This window comes from Cyprinus carpio, chromosome B19 (genome assembly GCF_018340385.1).
Source record: "Cyprinus carpio isolate SPL01 chromosome B19, ASM1834038v1, whole genome shotgun sequence".
NCBI lineage: Eukaryota > Metazoa > Chordata > Actinopteri > Cypriniformes > Cyprinidae > Cyprinus > Cyprinus carpio.
The window spans coordinates 18,341,774-18,361,877 of record NC_056615.1 but is presented as its reverse complement, the minus strand read 5'-3'; the positions used below and the strand labels follow the sequence as shown (position 1 = coordinate 18,361,877).

At 35.5% G+C, this 20,104-nt stretch overlaps 3 protein-coding genes across 4 annotated transcripts; 2 read left to right on the top strand and 1 right to left on the bottom strand.

Moving 5' to 3' along the window:
- Positions 1 to 61: 61 nt before the first annotated feature.
- On the bottom strand, positions 62 to 3,737 carry LOC109111026 (coiled-coil domain-containing protein 126-like). 2 transcript variants are annotated; one of them, XM_019123990.2, is made up of 3 exons: positions 3,393 to 3,737; positions 1,953 to 2,457; positions 62 to 938 (listed from the first exon to the last, which is right to left on the bottom strand). In XM_019123990.2, the coding sequence occupies exons 2-3, from the start codon at positions 2,185 to 2,187 to the stop codon at positions 679 to 681; spliced, it is 495 nt and encodes a 164-aa protein (XP_018979535.1). In that variant the 5' UTR covers positions 2,188 to 2,457; positions 3,393 to 3,737; the 3' UTR covers positions 62 to 678. The 2 variants fall into 2 exon arrangements, with proteins under 2 accessions (XP_018979535.1, XP_018979536.1); XM_019123991.2 differs by having other exon boundaries at positions 1,953 to 2,267.
- A 729-nt stretch (positions 3,738 to 4,466) lies between these two features.
- On the top strand, positions 4,467 to 7,283 carry LOC109111015 (protein FAM221A-like). The gene is made up of 5 exons (XM_042745121.1): positions 4,467 to 4,590; positions 4,714 to 4,886; positions 5,048 to 5,221; positions 5,294 to 5,484; positions 5,598 to 7,283. The coding sequence occupies exons 2-5, from the start codon at positions 4,822 to 4,824 to the stop codon at positions 5,831 to 5,833; spliced, it is 666 nt and encodes a 221-aa protein (XP_042601055.1). The 5' UTR covers positions 4,467 to 4,590; positions 4,714 to 4,821; the 3' UTR covers positions 5,834 to 7,283.
- Positions 7,284 to 14,410: 7,127 nt separating this feature from the next.
- LOC122134303 (pro-neuropeptide Y-like) lies at positions 14,411 to 16,723 on the top strand. The gene is made up of 4 exons (XM_042745122.1): positions 14,411 to 14,874; positions 15,208 to 15,395; positions 16,325 to 16,402; positions 16,569 to 16,723. Exons 1-4 carry the CDS (start codon positions 14,695 to 14,697, stop codon positions 16,591 to 16,593), a joined length of 471 nt encoding a protein of 156 aa, XP_042601056.1. The 5' UTR covers positions 14,411 to 14,694; the 3' UTR covers positions 16,594 to 16,723.
- Positions 16,724 to 20,104: the final 3,381 nt, after the last annotated feature.

The window sequence follows — 20,104 nt, the reverse complement described above, 5'->3', positions numbered from 1 at the left end:
AACCTACTTTCACATTTCACTTCACATTAATGACACAAATGAATGTGTACACTGACACATCTTTAGTATTGTATGTGTTTTATTGTATGGATTGAGTTGTGTCGTCTGGTACAGTTCCTCCTGAAAGATTAATGCTGCTGTGTTCAGATTTGCTGGGATTCAGCTTCATGTACTAACAGCAACTGAGGTATATCTCCACCATTAAACAAATCAACCTGCAATACAGCCATCAGTCAACTATTCAGAGATTATTCTTTGGATCAGCTCGTTTCCTCCACAGTTCAATAGCTAATGCGTTAACAATTAAAAGGTGCTACGGGTAAACCTTCGCTCTGGAATCCAATTAAGTGCACTACACACCGTCATCTAGCTGTGGAGATGATGCTGAACATGGTGTCTTCTGCAAATTCATTATGAACCACTCATCCGTATATCAAAAATCAGTCTTCATTTAGAAAACACATCCTATCACTCTCTCATATCTTATATTCCATATTGCACGCAAGATATAAAATATATTTGTGATCCATGAATAGAAGACAAAACAATCAAGCTGAAGCTCATGTGCACAACAGAAAAAGTATATCTAAAAGCTGTTAAGGTCTAAAAAATATATATTTATCTCTGGATCTCAGTCTTTGCTGTAGTGGCGCAGATGATGTCCATGACCACAGTTTGCTATTTTAAAGAGTGCGGCTTATGTGATCTTTCAGGTGATTGTGGCAGGAAGTGTAGAGGGTTATTACGCCTGTCTGGTCGGTGAGCAGACATCTTTTGTTTGGTGGACCTGGAAACGGTGACTCTGGCAGCAAGAAGAGCACCAGGATGGGAGATGTTCTGTATGGAGGCATTCACAGCAGCTTCCACTTTCCCTTCCAGCTTCACCAAACGGTTGAGAATATCATCTAACAGCACAGCAATTGTCCTCTTCAAGTCAGCTTCAGCAGAATGAGAGATAAGGCAAGGATTAGTATTATGTTATTGCAAAACCTCTTTCTACCACACCCATCCTGAATGCTAAGCAGCTTTTTCATTCACATAAGCCAAGCGTCACAACAACAACAACGAAAATGAATAAAAGTGTTCATTTTATAAACAAAAATGTAAAAGAATAATACAATAACACTTTTTCATTTGTTAACATCAGACAGCTACGTACAGTTAACATGAAATAAAACAGTTTTACTACAGCCCTCATTATTTTTAATGTTAATTTCAACACTAAAAATACAATTGCTCATTTAATCAGATTTTTTTTTTTTACAAAATGTATTAATCTTTGTTAATGTTAGTTCATAAAATAAATTGTTCAATACATTGGCAAATGTATTTTTAATTACTTATGTAAATGAAAACAATATTCATAAATATTATATGTTGTTGAATGTTAATAAATGTTATATGTTACAAATATGAATGTTACAAATGAGACCTTTTTGTAAAGTGTTACCTGAAAGGGAAAACATAAAACAAAATTTCAACACTTTACATTAAGGTTAAATTGTCAATACTGGGAAATGCATTAGATATCACAAACTAACAACTAACAATTTTTTTTTTAATTTCCATCATTTTAATGTTACGTTTTACATACACTAACATCTTAAGTAACATTAGTTAATGCTTTATGAGCAAAAAAACAGTAACATTAATAAAAACCTACTAATGGATAGGAATTAACCTTGCTGTAAAGTGTTAGCAAAAAATTTCTAAACTCAAGTAACAAATTTTTATTTTGTTTGATTAAAATACACATACATCCTAGAACATTTGTTACAGACTTCAATTTCGGGCTGTTCATCACACAAAATTATTATATGTCTACCGTGAAATTCATATGTACTGTTTTTATGATGTGTTTTGTGTTTTTTTGGCACTATAAAACAGCATACAGGTAAAGAACGACATGAGGGTGAATTAAATTATGTATTATAATAATAATAAATCCTTACCATATCCTGCCATGGAGGTGCCATGGGGCCCTGAAGGGTTCTGGTTCTCCTCGCTAAGGACTTTGACATAGCGATGGCTGAGCTCGAGGATCTGTTGGCGGAGCTCTGCGCTGCTCTGGCGCCGTGGTTGTGTGACGGTGTAGTGAAGCAACAGCAGACACCAGGCCAGGCCGAAGACCACCAGAAACACACTCAGTCTGTGAGACATGCTCCTACGCAGCAGACAGCCCAGCATGGCAATGCTGCAGGTCTGATGGGACCCGGGTTAAGGGGACGGGGTGGGGACAGGTTTATAAGAGGGTGTCAGGTTCAGGGCTGGGAATAATTAAGTCGTGAAAAAGCAGAGTGGAGGTTCAAATTAGGAATGGAGAGAAAAGCCAGTAATAAGGTCACTGATCTCATGTATTTGTTTAGCCGTTTTGACTAGGAAATTAACAGCAAGGAAGATGGATGGACTGAAAGTAATTGCTGTAATTGCTGAATAGGCATCAAGTGCAGGGAATACCTGTAAAACACAACACACACACACAAAACAAGCAGAAATTTGTGAGAATAACTGTATTAAATTGCTATGGTTACAGTTAATACGCAAAGCCTCAGGTTTCAGTTTGTATGAATAAATTAAGTTTCCGTCCTTAAGTGAATAGAAGCCCTGTCATCACCCTCTTCCTCAGTGGTCATAGTGCTGTTCTCCACCCAGTCACAAATCACTCAACGAGACAGTGCTTTAGATGAATTAATAACGCAGGGGGAAGAAATACGACCACTTTTAATCATCACACCCCCACAGCAACAGCAGAACAATATTAGCGAAGTTAAAATGTAACATGTTTGCATATTGATTATATTAGTCAAGATTAAATCAATATTGTGACTGTCATAATCCAAGTCTGGGCAAAGTGCAAGGGATTTACACTGTGCTCCACCCTGTCTAACTGTTGTTTTCAGCTGTAGAGCTGTCAAAGTATATTCACGTGAAATTTAAGATGGGAATTACAGCATAAAACCGGGTTAAAGCTCTGAGGTCAGACATAGCATGCCTTTGCTGTAAAGATAGTGATTGTTAAGCAATTTGAGAGTTATTCATTGACTCGTTTAACTGATGTTATCATAAAGCTGCTGTAGCGATTTGGCTTGGAGAAAAGGTTAGCAATAACAGAAAAACTGGACCACTGATATTTGGCATGCAGTATAAGCAAATGTATATAATCAAACAGCTTTTAGCATTCTGGCTGAACTCATATTGTACTTGTACATATGCTCGTTTGATCTATTTCTCAAGGTCTGCAGACTGATATTAAACATCTTAACGAATCGTCTGTACTATTGCACCCACTCTGTTATCGCTTTAAGACAAGGCCGGGTGTGAAAGCTATTGAACAGCTGGAACAGACTAATGAATCTGCTACGGTAACATAGCTAATATAGAAATTAACTTACCTTAAATACTTTGGTCAAGGTGATGGATTCGTGGAATCCATATCGTTGACATCTTCTTAGCGCGCGTGCATGGCAACCCTAGCAAGCTGTTAAAAGATCAGTAATATTACACCAATATGTAAACTGCAGCATAACTTCAAAGCAAGCGTCTCTGTATTAAGTATGAAGCTAATTATTTTTGAGGTAACTTAACGCCTTAAAATAAATGCCAGATTATCATTCGGAGCCGACTGTTGTGGAGAAACTAGGAACTAATACAGAAAATTTTCAGTAGTATTTTTCCCTGCGGTGACAACACGAGCTATTGCGACTTCACGAAAAGCACCAGGCAGCGAATGGATTCTTCTTTTGAGTCGAATCTTTTCAGTGAATCAAATTCACAAAACGATTCTCTCACACTGGACTGAACAAATCGTAAAGCCCAAAGAACTGTGTCTCTGCCTACAGTCTATGGTCTCTGCTAAATGAATTTAAAATATGCTTGTGATTTTTTTTTTTTATCTAATTTTATTTGTTTTTTAATTATTATTTTATTGTTTTTTATTTTATTAAAATTAAAAATATGTGAAGAAGTTGCCTTTTTTAATTTTGAAATTTCAATTATATATATATATATATATATATATATATATATATATATATATATATATATATATATATATATATATATATATATATACAAATCACGCAACGAACCGAATCAGTATAATGACTTGATGGAACGAAAAGTAAGTTACAACAGAAATGCAAAATACGAATAAAATGATGACTTGACTTAACCTGAATGCTATATTAAAACAGGCAAATAAACATTTTTCAGCCAGATAAAAAATATTATTAATTAATGCAAATTTAGGTTCTAAATGACCTTATGTTTTATGAGCATGACATTATTACAATGAACACCTTTGTAATTGTACTGAAAAACGCAATAGACAGTTGTATGTGCCAACGCCTACGCATAATAACGCATAATAAATAATAATACTTTTTTTTCAGAATATAAAAATTATGAATGTTCGATGATGCAACTACGCCATAACGTAAAAGAATCACTGAATCATTTTTTAAAAGAACTGTTTGAACGAACCGATTCTCTTTTATGAGTCAGACTCACGTCTCTCACGTAAAAGGTCAAAGGCAGCATGGGAAATGTTGTTCACGTGTTCAAATGTAGTCAAGATGCATAAAAATCGTTGTGAGTGTATATTGAATATTACTGATTAGATTTTTACATTATGATTTCTTCTTTTCTTTTTTTCTTATACCTAATTTAGACTATTTATGGAAAACTTATCACTGTTGTTTCGTCGTTGCCTAGAAACACAGGCGCCAAGGACAACCTTCATTGTAAACAAGTTGCAGTGTGAGTGTTGCAGCTCGAGAAATAATTTTAATATCAACAGACAAATCTACAAAAAAGACTGGAATGAAAAGGATACACATCGACAAAAATGCAACCAATGCAGTGGAGGCCTATTTAGAATACAAAAGGTCAGTTTGTTTGGGAAAAATCGGGAAACTAAAGTCTATTCACGTAGTCGGTGCAAAAATATTTATTATTTTTAACTAACGTTACTCACGTCATTTTATTTTTTTTAAGCTTGTCGAGTTTGAAAAAGTGATCTTGTAATTCTCGCTACTGTTTTGCAAAGGATTGTTGGGGAAGATGACGGAGGGAGGCTGTTTTCAGAGGAAGAGTACAAGAAATACAAAGAGACAGTGGTGCCAAGAAGAATGCAAAACCGTCTGTATGTTAGTTTTGGGGTCCCGGGACACATAGACTGCAAACTGATTGGACCAGAGACACCTTGCTTCTGTACACACGGGTATGGATCACTGGTCATACACATTATTGATGTACACAAACAGATTCTTTAATAATTCTGTTTCATTCTCAGGTATAAACAACATTGCACAGACTTTGAGGAGCTGCCAAAGGAAAGGCCTATACTCTTGCCTTGTAGGGTCAAAGGTTGTCAGTGTGTGTCCTATGAATACGTTCATATCAGCGGCTCTAAACCAGTACGCTGTCAATGCAAACACACAACCAGTGAACACAGTGAAGCTGTAGCCCATCAGTGCAAAAAATGTGGGTTTTGCACCATTGCATCTCCTATTATTAACTGAAAGCTAACATAATTCTTCATGTTAAACATAAGCATTTAATCAAATGTAACCCAATCTTAATCTGTATACCTCCAGGCACTCACTGCACTGGCTATCGGAGTCCATTCACCTGCGGATGTGGTCAGCCTGGATATGCCCATGTGACGCTGGTTGAAACCACGGAAGAGCGCATGGCACGGGGGCGTCCGGTGGGAAGAGCTGTTCCGTATGCGGCTATGGGAGGTTTAACTGGGTTCAGCTCACTGGTGGACGGCTACCTGAGACTGGATCCAAGTGGCGTAGGCAATACATGTAAACAGCACACAGAATAGGCTATGTGTCACCTGACAGTGGTGCCACAACAAACAGAATGTTAGCATTAGCTTAGCACACACCTTTAGATTCAACATTATGCTTGTTTAATTATCTTACATTTTATGCTTTCTGTTTTGCCTGAGAAAGAATTCTTAATATTTGTCTGGTGGTCCATTGCTTAATTACAGTAATTTTTTTTTTTACAGTGTGTATTTTTTAATCATAACATTAATATAAATGTATTTATGGTAGATGCATACTGTATTATACAGTATAATAATATTAACATTAATAAAATTACTAAATAAATAGAAATAACCTCATACTGATATTAAGATTAATAATTGATTGAAAATAAGCAGACCTAATTAAGACACATTAAAAATACATAAAATCAAGATTTTTTTTTCCGTTTTTATTAAGTAATAATAATTTCATTGAATTAATTCTCAGTGCTTCATAAATACATTTTTTATTAATAACTGTAATAATTGAATACATTTAATTATCATTTTATTTACTTTTTTATTTAGTATTAAGAATTTCGTTGAGTTAATTGTCAATGCTTCATGCCCCATACAAAATATTTAAACAAAAATACATATTTATTAAAAATACTCATGTCATTCAGGTATCTGACAGAATAAAGATTTTGGGTTAAAATGTATATCAATATAAAAGGAATTTAAAAGGTACATATTATGCCTGTAACTTTTTACCATTTCTTTTTATTAACCGTTTTTATTGGACAATTTTTAATTATCCTTTTTAAATTTCGCTTACAGCATAAAATTATATATGTTTAAATTGGTAAAATTACTGATATAGTTTCCAGTTTTGACCAGCAGAGGTCAGTAGTGATACACATGCCTCTGCTTCACTTCACCAGCATTGACTTGACTGTGTGTGAGAGATGTGTCTTTGTTTTCAATGAATTGGCTTTAAATTGCTCCTCTCTACTTGCTAATGTTCAGAACAATAATAGCAATTAAAGAACGTAATTAAAAGAGTGTTTGTGCTCTATCTATGAGACACAGAGGGCTGCGTGCTCTGTGAACTCCGCAGGCTCTGTGGCTCACATTCAATCGCTTTCTGTTCGAGAAGCAGAAAGAAAGAAGAAACAATTTCACCCCTAATCATTGGTACAGTTCCACTAGAATGCTTTGCTGCATGTGCTGGGCAAGACTAGCTCTGTCTTCCACTGTGCGTGTGTGTGTGTGTGTTTTGAATCTCAGAATATGTTTGAATGTGCTGCTCTGTTTTTGTATTTGTGAATGTTTCATGACTCATCCTAAGCTCCTCAAGATTCCATTAGATCGGATTCGTTACGACTTCCTCTTTATATGTTCATACACTCTTCCTCTGTTCTGATATGCATCTCCACTCAATTGCTCTCGAGAACATCTGTCTGTCTCATGAAATGCGCAAAAGCGAGTGTGTGTGACCTGTGAGACTTGCCTTTGGTGACGTCTGTGATGAAAAAGAGACCAAACACAGACTCTACTCATTACCACACTTGAAATAAAACTCGCGGCTCATTGGTGGATGTTTCATCGCCACCAACACATTGAAAATACCTCGCTGATTTATTTAGAAGTCTCTTTTGTGCTGCCGCTCTTTGCCTGGTCCTCTATTTATATTGAGTCTCATTTAGATGGTATTATATTATGCACCCTGCTTCTCTCTACCTCTTCAGTGATATCTTTAATTCGTTCCCTCTCTTTTGTCCCCCTCCTCCAAATCCCTCAGCTTCAAATCTTTAGTTACACAGGAATCAGTTAAAGACACTGAGAGCAGGAGAAAACATAGTATGAATTGGGTGTAAGTTCACTGGTTGGCCGATGTTTACAGCAATGTTATAGATTCACAAATGGTTCTGTAAAAGGATAATTCACCCTGCAAAAGTAAAAAAAAAAAAATTGACTCAACCTCATGTCATTCCCAATTATATGATTTTATTTCTTCTATCAAACCGCAGAAGAAGCAGAATGTCCATCAGCTCTGTTTCATACAGTGATGAAAATGAATGGTGACTAAGAGTTTTGGTGAATAACTGCTTACATTTGAGACTGTCCTCACACAAATGGTTACACAAGGTGTATGGACTACTTTTATAGGCCTAATTGTTTTATGATGAATTGTATTCTTTCAGGAGCTGGACAGCCTCTGGCCACTATTCATTTCCGCTGTGTGGAAGAGAGCAGTGTGAACATTTTTTAAAATATCCCCATTTGTCTTCTGTGGAAGAAAGAAATTCAATAGGAATGACATGACCCCAACATTAATAATTGTCCTAATTATATGTTTCTTTAATGATTTTGGTAACACTTTATATTTTAAGGACCAATTCGTTGCTTATTAGCATGTATATTACTAGTATATTGGCTTTTTATTAGTACTTATGAAACACATATTAATGCCATATTCCGCATAACCATATTTTAGGTCCCTTAATCCTACCAAAAACCTAAACTTAACAACTGCCTTATGAACTATTAATAAGGAGCAAATTAGGAGCTTATTAAGGCAAAAGTTGTAGTTACTGGTTAGTTAATTTTTGAATTTTTAAGAATTTGTCCCCAAACTAAAGTATGACAATGATATTAATAGTATAATTAGATTTTGATGTTGAACCCTTTATTATGCTCAATGGAAAGCAATGTTCCAAAAGCCCTAATCTGGTTCATTTAGAACCATTTGTCATTGGAGACTTAAGTTTAAATGAATAAACCTATAGTGAAGTCTAATTTTATATTTAAATTGATAACATGAGTTTAATATTAAGAAGTCCAGCTCATAAAATCCCTTGACAGGGTTTCGTGATACTTGCTTAAAAGTAATTTTATCATTTAGATTGCCACTTTGACCACACGCCAGGCCCTGTGGCCACTTGGCTGCATGCTTTCAAATAATGAATTGCTTTTAAAATTTAAATATCTATATTTCAATTAGATGAACTCAAAATAAGTGATTTGTTGGTGGGAGGATTGCTTAATATAATACACCCATGCTCACAAACACACTCGCAAACACATACATGCAGTGCTGTGATAATGTGATATCTCTTCCGTCCATATACTTCTTTCATTTAAAAAAGGAAGGAATTGAAAAGACTCTTTGAACTCATTAAAAATGCATCACAAGAAAAATGAGAAGGAACAGTTTATTAACAAAATATAAATTTACCATCCGGTGGAGGTTTTGAATGACGACGTAGAGGAAAATCAGGACAGGATTACATATAAAGGAGCTGGTGTAAATTTTTAATTAATCTGATTAGATTCAGCAGATCTGCGGCACTAACGTGATTCACATTGAAATCAGATTAATTCCCTTCCTTGCTGTGATACAGCACATGAATTTTAATTCTGAGCTGAAATAAGCAAGTAATCGCAGTAGTGATTAAGTCAACCGTATGTTATCGTGCCATTTTTTAGAATAACCCAGGTTTGTCAGAGCACAGATCACAAAGTGCTGTGATTCAGATTATTGATGTGGCTTTATTTGTCTATGACACACTTTGTCTCCTTTTTGACACAAGCAGGTGTCCATGGGAAGTCTTAAACATGCAAACAATCTACAAACACACACCTGTGTCCAAAGAGAACACCGGAGTAAGCTAGCGGAAGGGATGATGTCTGACCTGAAAGGTGACATATCGGTTTAGTGTGAGTGTTTGATGATGGTGCATGTGTGTGTGTGTGTGTGTTGATATCAACCCTGATGCCTGACTTCACAGATCCTTTGGTGTCATAATACCTTCAATAAGCCATCGCTGTATTAATTATGTCCTCCCAATGACCTTAATCTAAAGACAAGATGCAATGAAATCACTCCACCAGTGAAAACCATTAAAAAATGCAAGGAAAATGGAAAACTTTAAAATATGCGTCCTTACAAGTCTAATCTCCTTGCCATGGAAACCTTTCTGAGGTCTTTAGAGCAACTGATGTACTGCTATCGGAAGCACCATGGTGCCATGACTGACAGGCGTTTGGGGAGGAACAGAAGAGAGTAGAAAATAGACCTGAAAAATATTCACCCCTAACGTTAGCTTGTAGCTCAGATTCGTCACGCGAAGCAGCTGTCAATCAATAACGTACATTTAAAAAGTGTGATATGATATTGTATCAGTTTTAGTCAAACTGCAAACTTGCTATACGAAGTCAGGAACTGTCCAGCAAACTATGAATCATAGGCACTTCTTGATTCTGTTCAGACCTTATTATTAGTCTGTTCATATTACACTGAATTGCATTGAAGCCTCGTGAAGTGTCGCCTCTTCTCTGTCTACCATAAGCCTGACAGATTGCTGCACAATTGTCAGAGTCTATGTTGTGTGATGTTGAAAAGAACAACATCAATTACCTTGAATCAAAGCAGTGAGACCTAAAAGTGCGTCAAGACAATTGCTTTTTCAATTTCTTTGTTAAAAAGCTTGAAAATCGACGCTGGAACTGCGTTGTGGCCGTGACTCGAGGTGCTTTTGCTCCTCTCCAATCCTTTATTCTGCTCAGTGGTGCTTTGAAGGATTGAAAAAGGAAGAGGAGGAGTGAGGGAGCAGAGATGAAGACTGTGGGACTGGTGGCGTTATTTATTCAAGCCGAGCACATGAGTGTGAAGGGGGAGACAAAAGCGAGCGTGGAATCACGCAGCTGTGCAAAATCAATAAGGGTTCGCTTGACAGTAATAAAAGATGATCTCTGTCGTTTGTGCAACAAAACACTCAGATTTGCCCTCATACTGCATCCACACTCTCTGAAATACCCTCATACGCATGATGGCACTTTGAAGACCAACCGCCACCTACAGATTATGGTCCTGCGAGGACCCGAGGCCTCCTCTGATCACAATTGTGAGATGTATTTGTATTAATAAATTAAGTTGTACAAACAAGCATAATTCCTGAAGAATCTGCAAAAGATTGCTTCTTAAAAGATTGCTTCGCTAAAGCTACACACATGCTTATCATTTTAGTCAAATATTTTTTTTTCTAAGGTTGAATAAGCTTGAAACACAGATAACTAATTTTACACAAAAGTAAGGCTATGCAAACATTTGAACAGTATAATCTGAAATTAAGTCATTTGTTTCGTAAAATATATTTGTGATTATCTACCTAGTCAAATAGCTTCATAAGACCTGCACCTAAAAAAAAATTAAACACAACTATAATGATCCCTCAAAATTTTAAAAGATATTTTATGAATATAAAATTTGAATAACAAACAATTACACCATAGATATAAAGAGTGAAAAATAGGAGATATATAGTGGCAGTTACAAGAATAAACACACTGAATCTAATAAACTGATGAAGAAATAACAAAGCACTGTTCATTTCTTCATTAATTTCGCACTGCAATAGTCAATGGCACTGTCTTTCTGTCTAAACTACAGTACATTAATTTTACATTTTCAGGTGTCTGGCCACCACAGTCCTCTCATCGAGGCCCCATTGGTTCAGTGATTAATCTGTATTTGCCGACTACCATGACTCAAGTGCAGGAATGAACAGAGCCAAATAACAGTTATGATGAGAAAACAGAAACAGACTTGTTTCAGAAAACAAAAGAATGTTACAAAACAGTGAAGTTCCATGTTTTTATAGACACTGTAAAACCGCTCTGAGAAAGAGATAAGGAGAAAGAAAGGGAGAGGTGGAAAAAAGTGAGAAAAGAGACAATTGGTGTTTGAGTGGAGCGAAATTAGTTTGACGTTCTTATCTCAGGTCTCTTATTCAGCTTTTAGTTCTTTTCTTTAACATAAAGGCTTTTATGTAACGTGTTGAAGTAGTCAGATACAATGAGCAGAAGAAGAAACAATAATTGCACATAGTGAGTCAGACATTTTTTACGAGGGAATACAACCTTTTTTTTCTGACAACCAGCCTTTACTTTAGACAGGGCCATTGCATATGTGTGTGTGTCTTACAGTGGTTTAAAATCTTTTAAAACTGAGTTAAAATGAACTTAAATAGTAACTTAAATTTCAAATATAATATTTTGAGTCACTGTCTTTCTCTGCGAATACTTAGCCACAACAAAACCATTACAACACCCAGCAGCAATGACGTTTCCTTCTTAAATGATTCAGGTTTTTGAATGCATCAGTTAGATGAATGATTCAATGACTCACTCATAAAAACACCTGAATAGTCCAGCTCCTTTGAACGAATCGGCTGAATGAACGAGTAAATAACATAAAAACAGTTCCTTGTCGCCACCTACTGGCGTATCTTTGTTCCCTGAAAGAGCCATTGATAAATCCCCCTAAATACAGACCTAGTGCCATATTGATTTTTTTTTTTGACAAGAATGAAAATGAGGCTGTGGAGGATTGAAGTACAGTGTGATCAAATCATGTGTGTTCAGTTCATTGTACACACCATGTTCAGCTGATAAAATGTCATTTTAATAAAAAATAGACAAAACATTTACATAATTACATAATCTTTAACCTAACAATCCTTTATACAGTGCAAGCCACTGTAAACACTGTAAATCTATCCCTCACACCTTTTTTTCATACAGTAGCCTACATGTTAAAATCAGGCATCTATTCTGACAAGGGTCTATAACACCACTGAAATTCTATTGGAAATAGGAATTTTTGGCTGTAATGCTGATGAAGATTCAAATTAACATTTTAACAGGCATGTATATACACTAATGTTTAGGTGTAGGAATGAACAGGTGATGGAAAAACATCAAGTTCCCAGTTTACCTGCTTTCTTGACAGACATTATTGGATTGGCAGCTCAAAGGCATGATTTTATGGGTCAGACAGAGACGCAGGAGGTTTCATTTAAGTTATATCTCACCTTTGTGTCTGACCTGTGACTCTCTCCCTCTGGCTTTGCACAAGCCTGAAGGCAAAGAACTGGAGGTGACAGATGGCACCACAGCACCACTATTTCTGTGGTTCGCTTCTGTCCTTTATTTTCTTGAAAAGATTGCTTCTTGAAATGTACACACATACACACACTTATCATTTTAGTTAAAGAATATTTTTTTCTACGGTTGAATAAGCTTATGAAACACAATAATCACAAGTGCTTTATTTTCTAGGAAATTAGTTCTGACATAATGTGGTCATTTAAATGCTTTTATTTTAACTCTATTTTTTACAGCAGATTTAAACCGCAAACTCAATACGCATGTTTCAGGCTATTATCATGCAGTTACCTCAAAATAATAAGGCAGGCAGAACATTTTATAGTGTTATCAATAGACTACACTGTTATGTTTTCAAAGCATACTGTAATATTTTGTGGGAAAAAAGGGCAGGAAACATGGGTGGAATATGGTTTAATGCAAGGAAGTACCTAATATGACATCTTTTTGGGTATGAAATTTACTTTTTCTTGATTTGTTTTCTTATATATAATAAAAGAAGAGAAGAATAAACAGCACTCTGTAAGTGTTAGTAAAAGTAACGGAAGTCTGTGTGAGTGGAAGCAGATGTGCAGTAATAAATGGAGATGAATTGGTGAATTCTGGAGAGGAATTCTTGAGGTGCTTCCTTTCAGAGCTCTATATGTACTGTTCATCGGCTCAGTATAAAATACAGATTGGCAATGACAGTTCGAAAAAGACCAAGATAGCGAAAAGGATAGGACAAACTTCCCCATGTAACAACAACTAAAGAATTGATTGTGCATGTAATTATCTGCAGTTGTTGACAACAAAAGAAGACCTTCCGGCCTCACCGCATTTTCCTTGTCACAACACAGCCTCATTCAACAACACCAAGAACATATTATCACTATTGTCATTTTCGTGAAGACAGTTTGCCTTTGAAGAAGCAAAGGATTGTGTTTCTTACTGTGAGGAGTACAGCATATTCAGATGTACTCAGATAAACAGAAGCAGAAGGATGAGACAGGTGACAGTGAAAATATAAGACTGCAAAGCCATGATGTGGCACTGCAGCTGTCGGGAGTGACTGGATGTACTGCGGTCCTACTGACAAATTATCCATGCAAAGTACTCAACAGAGCACACATGCACACATACATGAAATCATTTTTCAATCTCCAAAGTCTCTTAATTCTCATGCAGCCCTAACTCTTTTATCTTATGGTTTGAGCACAATGTACATGTTTTTTGCAGCTCTGGCAAAATTAATGCATTTTGACCCAGTTTCATGTCATGCCTGAATCATTCAAATGTTTTCCATTTCCTCTCCATTTCAAGGATTTTTTTTTTCATTCATTTCATCGGACTCCAGAAAGACACATCATTATATATGCATAGTTTTTTGGCGGTGTCTATTTTACTTCATGAGGGAATCAAATGGGGGGAAAATCACTTCCTTGAGTGTTTCTCCTGCTTTTCAGATTTTACATCTGAAAAAAAAGACTCCAGTAATACCACATTGCATCTCCTCCAACAATGTCTCAAACTAGCATGAAAAATAGGAAGCCTGCACTTAGATTTTTTTTTTTTTTTTTTTTTTTTTTTTTTTTTTTTTTTTTTTTATGGGGGGGTGGTTAAAATGAGCTGAAACATTTTTCATCCAATTCTTCCAAGTTAAGATATCCACATTAATTTTATAATTTTATAGTTTATATTGTATGTTGACAGTTGTCTATTTTATGAAAACAATGAAGATGGACATGGACAATTGAAAATCATGACAATCATAAAATAAATTCCTTAAGCAATCTGGTAAGGGAAACTTTGCTTATCAGGATCAGCAGACTGATCCTGATAAGCATAATCAGCATAATAAGTTTAAAAGATGCAACAGGTGGACAAAATTTACATTTTCAGATCATGACTCTTAGTTCCTCTTCTTTAATGAAAAATAGCTTCCCTATATAACCTCCCACACATTCAAATGAGGACCAAACAAGCGCGTTTTTAAAGCACTGATGACAGAGGATTTAATTCGTGACGCGAGTTCGTCGCGCGCAATTGCGCGTGGGTTCTGCCCTGTACGGCACGAGCTGTACAGGTATAAAACCAGGAGACGCACAACTCAGAGTGCAGAAAATCGGAGCAGTCAACACCCACCGAGCGAGAAGTGCAATCAAGACCTCATTCAAGGGAGTGTAAGTATACCATTTTTTATTAGAATTTCACATTTTGAAACTTTTAAAGCTTCTTTTTGATTTTAAGTTTTATCCTTTTTAGAAGGTAATTAAATGTGCTGGTATCATTAGATGTCTCTATTAGCATTATTAGATACCAAACTTAAAGTTTTTATGATGTCAGAAACCCTATTATTTTTTAATTGTACGCATATCACAATCCAGCACAAACGTCTTCCGGACTGTTTTTTTTTTTTTTTTTTTTTTTTTTTTTTTTTAAATAGGGCAATGAGTTACTTTTTCAAACATTAGATTACGTTTTATATCAACTGTTTTTGCTTTGTTTTCTCTCAGATGCATCCAAATATGAAAATGTGGATCGGCTGGGCAGCATGCGCCTTCCTCTTGTTTGCCTGCTTGGGAACTCTAACGGAAGGGTATCCAACTAAACCCGACAACCCTGGAGAGGACGCACCTGCGGAGGAGCTCGCCAAGTATTATTCTGCACTAAGACACTACATCAACCTCATAACACGGCAGAGGTGAGCTCATTGTATATAATTTACTCATCAAAAGAACTGAACACAAATTCTTTCACAAGTTGTTTCTGTCTCTCATGTCTGTTTTTCTCTGTTCTCAAAATCTAAAAAAAAAAAAAACCTTTACTTTCATTTTATTATCGACTAAAGTTTATCTATTTCTGCAGATATAGTGGTTTAGAACACTATCGGTCCCTCCACAGTGAAGCAGCTGGGGGCTGGGAAACTATAACATAGTCACGGTTCTTTCTTATCAAAAGCACCGTATTAATCCACAGATAAAACCCCGTTGACTCTCTAATTAACTGCGGCGCACTGAATGTGATTCTCTGTTGAGTTAAAACAGCGGGATGTGGTTTTCTACTTACACAAATTCATTGATGAATGCCTTAGCTACTTATAATTATTTAGGAGACGAAATATGGTCTTGTTTCTTTAAATGTCTTTTGCCAGCGAGTTAAGTGCAACCAGAAATGCCAAGTAACTGCTACAATCAGAAATTCATCTGAATATAACAAACTTTTTTTAGACTTCGGACTAGAAAAGGGGAGAACAGATCACAAGTGAGCTGGAAATTGAAAAGTGGATTCGTCTTGGGAGTTGTGAGAAACAAGTGAAAGCTGAAATTTGGATTTACGTGATTTTCAGCCAATTTTCAAAGCTTCATTAGCTACAAAAGTTACATTAAATAAGCCAGTTAGAGTCCTACTCTTTACTCTGCACACTGAAGTTCGGTTACAGAAGTAGCTAAATATTTAAGTATACTGAAATGTTGGATGGGGTGCCACAAGTCAACTCGAGGTGCGCGACATGAACCTCAATATTGTGGAACTTTTATTTTTCAAAATTATTTAGCAAAAGTTGACTCCACTTATAAGTACTGTATAATTCTTACACTGGTGTGATTTTTGCTTCTTTGTTCTGTTTGACAGGTATGGCAAAAGGTCCAGTGCTGACACCTTAATTTCAGACCTTCTGATTGGTGAAACAGAGTCCCACCCCCAGACAAGGTAAGATTTATAAATGGACTTTAGGAAGCTCCTAACTGATTATTTTATGGCAATAATATAATTAAACATAGCATTCCACTCAACACTATGTGTGACTGATGAACACTGTTTATTGTGTAAAAAGATTTGTGTTTAATAATAAGAATTTATGGTTGTTGATTCACAGATATGAGGACCATTTGGTGTGGTGATTCCAGCAACTATGTTGATCCAGTTATGTCCATGTGTCATCCTGTTAACTATTACGACAAACAGATCTTATAAAATTGAAATCTTCTGCATCATCAAGATCAGCAACTTGCTTGAAAAAAGCCACAGCCATCGTCAGGATAGTGAAAATACTGCAGAACATTTAAATAACACATCAGATCATTATGTCTGTACAAGTACACGTCTATGTGAAATGCTCTTAACGTATGAATATGGTCTTGTTGACGTGCTCTCCCTAGATTCATTGAAGGTTAGTCAGCCATTCAACAAGACAATTGTACAGAGACTTACTCTGTGTATGTGTGTCGTGTCCGTTCTAATCCTCAATATCAAAAGAGAACATTACTGACTGTACAGTGTAACCATGCTAATAAAATCCACTATATTTGAAAGAGTTGTCTTTGTTTCCTGTTCTCAATAAAACAAGCCAGTCAAATTTAAGAATATAACCAGAGCTTAGTGCAATGGCAGTTTTCTGGCAGTTTCATCAAGAAAATAAAATTCAACAAGTAATGTTATGCTTTAAAAACAGCCCTTGCTTAACCCATAAGAGCCTGGACTATTTTATCCTTATAGGAAAATTATGGGGCATATAAAACAGATCAAATGGACCACTGATAACATGTTTCTGCAGTTGTTTTTGATCTTCTTGTGAATGATCTGTAATGTGACATCTATATGCATTGGACGTTTTTGATACTTTTTTAATGTTACATATACTGTATGTTACATTAGGCGTTTATTTCTCAGTTGAAAAAAATACATTTTGTCAGTTTTTTTTGGGCTAAATAACAGTTTTTTTTCTGTTTATTTGCTTTTCAACAACATATATCAAAATTATTTATCTTCTGGGAAGATAAAACAAAAACCTTTTTCAGAAGTAATACAGTTTTGCATTTTAATTGCTTTGCCACAACATATTTCAAATCCACATAACTGTGACCATTACGTTTTACAACAACTCTTTTGTAACATATCAAAAGTCTACCTTTTCCAAGTATATGTTTTAACCAGAAATTAACTTGAAAATGTGCAAACTGATTAAAAATAAATAGCTACCTCACACTGGAGGTTAAACATGCACAAAATAAAATTGCAAAATTGTGTAACATTGTGCAGTAAAAATGTAAACACAATGTTCAGTGAAATAAAAACTTGATCACTCTGATCAAACCATAGTTATCTTTATCACTTTAATTTTCTATGCACAACACAATAAGTTAATTATTGTATGCAAAACAATGAAACAGTTCGTTCTTAGCATTTATTGCTATGCAACAGCATATATGATTTTTTCTCTTCGATGCTTTTCTCTTCAGAGTTAATTCTTGTATGCAATGCAGTGCAACAAGCACTTGTCATGTGTTATCTCTTCACTGCACAGCGGACTAAGTTACAGCAATGCAATATACATGTTATGTGTTATCTCTTCAATGCGTAACAGATGAGTTATTTCATTCATCGCATCACCAAATCAGTTATGCTTTATCGCCTCTATTCATGTTATTCTCACTACAAAAAAGATAAAATAACCTTAAAATAGAACGAACATATGATATAAACATCTTGTTTTAGTTACAGGTATGCAAAATAGTTTCAAAATACATTTCATTATCAATGTAATTCATTTGACAGTTTTTGTGTTTACATTTTTTAAAATATGTTTTGAAATGAGCAGCAGTAAATATATAACACTAAAATAATTGAATCAGCTAAATTAATTGAGCAGCTCATTACCATTTTTCTTAATGTGAAAAATACGTCACATCAAAATTCCACCTACTGTTTTAAGGTTAACAGCCTGATGTGACATGTCACCACAAAATTTTCGTAACTTGTTTTGTATCAATTTGTTTAAGAAATGTATTAAAATCAAGTCAAGTGTAATCTAGGATATGTTATTAAACATTGTAATTGTTGCATGGGTTGAAACATGCCTTTAGTAATAAAAACAAGTGTTTTTAAAAATTGCTGACACATGTGCTAACCAGACAGGCCACCATTTTGGAAATGTTGCCATGGCAACAAAAATGCACACATTGTCACATGACTGAACCTGTGTGTTCCTTAAATGTCACTTAGGGACTTCGTGAGTTGAAAGTGAGGGATAATGCTTTAAAAAGACCTTTCCAGATAATCACCAGTGTTTGTGACACCTGTGTCACAACGGGTTCAAGTCTCTGTTGTTCTGATGCGTATACATAATTTAAAGTTGTTGTGAGGTTGTTTGAAGCTTTTCAATTTTGTATACTGTAGCAAAAAATGACCTATTGGTCATATCTTGATTTTTAGTTTGTTTAGACTAATTGTTGCTAATCATTGAAGATGTTGAAAGAGGGTCAAATCGTTTTGAACACAAATTCTATTATAAGGTATAAAAATATTAAATTAAGAATGCATGTATATATAAATCAGAAAAGGTCTTTACCAAAATTGGCATATTTCGAACAATAGAAAGATGAATAAAATAATTAGGAAAAATTATTTGCATTATAATGAAGGTGACGAAAATGTGACATTTGAAGCATTAAAAATGTAAGCGTTGATCCACATATGCAAATTTTAGTTTTTTATGGCTTCAGTGTTTTATTATCTTCTTCAGTGTTTTAATACTCTGCTTGTCACATATGTCTCCTGGGTCTTTCATTTAATGTCATTTATGTTTCGTCATGGTCGTGTATTCCAGTTTTGATTTCATGTTTCCTGTCTTATTATTTGTGCACCCAGTTCATATATTTTAGTTTCTTCTGAAAGTACATCCTGTCAGAGTATCTCAGCATGTATGTAGCAGAATATTGACACACTACATCAGGGGTGTTCCTGGAGATCTACCTGCCTGCAGAGTTCAGTTTCAGCTCTGCTCCACCCCTGTCTGTAATTATCAAGAACTCCTGAAGATCGTAGTGAGCTGGGTCCGGTGTCTTGATCAGGGTTGGAGCTGAACTTTGCAAGAAGGTAGATCTCCAGGAACAGGATGGTACCCCTGCACTACTTCTACCATGTTGCCATCTCCATATGACCATACTGTACAACATCAGCTGTGTTGCTGTTTTATGAATACTGCATATTCTGACATAATATCATTTGATGTATTAATTTTTGCATACTACAGGGAATATTCGGACACAGGGTGTATTTCAATCAACTTCGTTTAGCTTAATACTCAATTGGGGGGGGGGGGGAATTATGCTTAGGCTTGTCCCACTGTCAAAATCAAGTAGCCTACTGAAATGCTTAAACTCCCACAATGCACTGTAAAAACATCAGCTGCTCACTATTTTGCTTCAGAAATGCTATTTTTTCCTGACAAAAATAGAGAGTGAGCGCAGATTTTACGATGGCGCTTTGGTTTTTACAGTGACGATGCACAAACAAATGGAATGCCACTGTACTGCTTGAGCATACTATGCAAAATACATTGCATACTGCTTAAGATTTTTTTTAATTAGTAATTGAAACAGTGCACATAACAAATATTTTAAACAGCAGAAT

Bases quoted from the DNA above. Each gene is read 5' to 3' on its own strand.
- LOC109111026 (XM_019123990.2), bottom strand. From the start codon at position 2,187: ATGCTGGGCTGTCTGCTGCGTAGGAGCATGTCTCACAGACTGAGTGTG. The intron at 939-1,952 runs GTAAGGATTTAT...ATTCTGCTGAAG, and splicing joins CACCTCCATGGCAGGATATG to CTGACTTGAAGAGGACAATT.
- LOC122134303 (XM_042745122.1), top strand. From the start codon at position 14,695: ATGACAGAGGATTTAATTCGTGACGCGAGTTCGTCGCGCGCAATTGCG. The intron at 14,875-15,207 runs GTAAGTATACCA...GTTTTCTCTCAG, and splicing joins AAGACCTCATTCAAGGGAGT to ATGCATCCAAATATGAAAAT. The intron at 16,403-16,568 runs GTAAGATTTATA...GTTGATTCACAG, and splicing joins GAGTCCCACCCCCAGACAAG to ATATGAGGACCATTTGGTGT.
- LOC109111015 (XM_042745121.1), top strand. From the start codon at position 4,822: ATGAAAAGGATACACATCGACAAAAATGCAACCAATGCAGTGGAGGCC. The intron at 4,887-5,047 runs GTCAGTTTGTTT...TGTTTTGCAAAG, and splicing joins GCCTATTTAGAATACAAAAG to GATTGTTGGGGAAGATGACG. The intron at 5,485-5,597 runs GTGGGTTTTGCA...GTATACCTCCAG, and splicing joins AGCCCATCAGTGCAAAAAAT to GCACTCACTGCACTGGCTAT.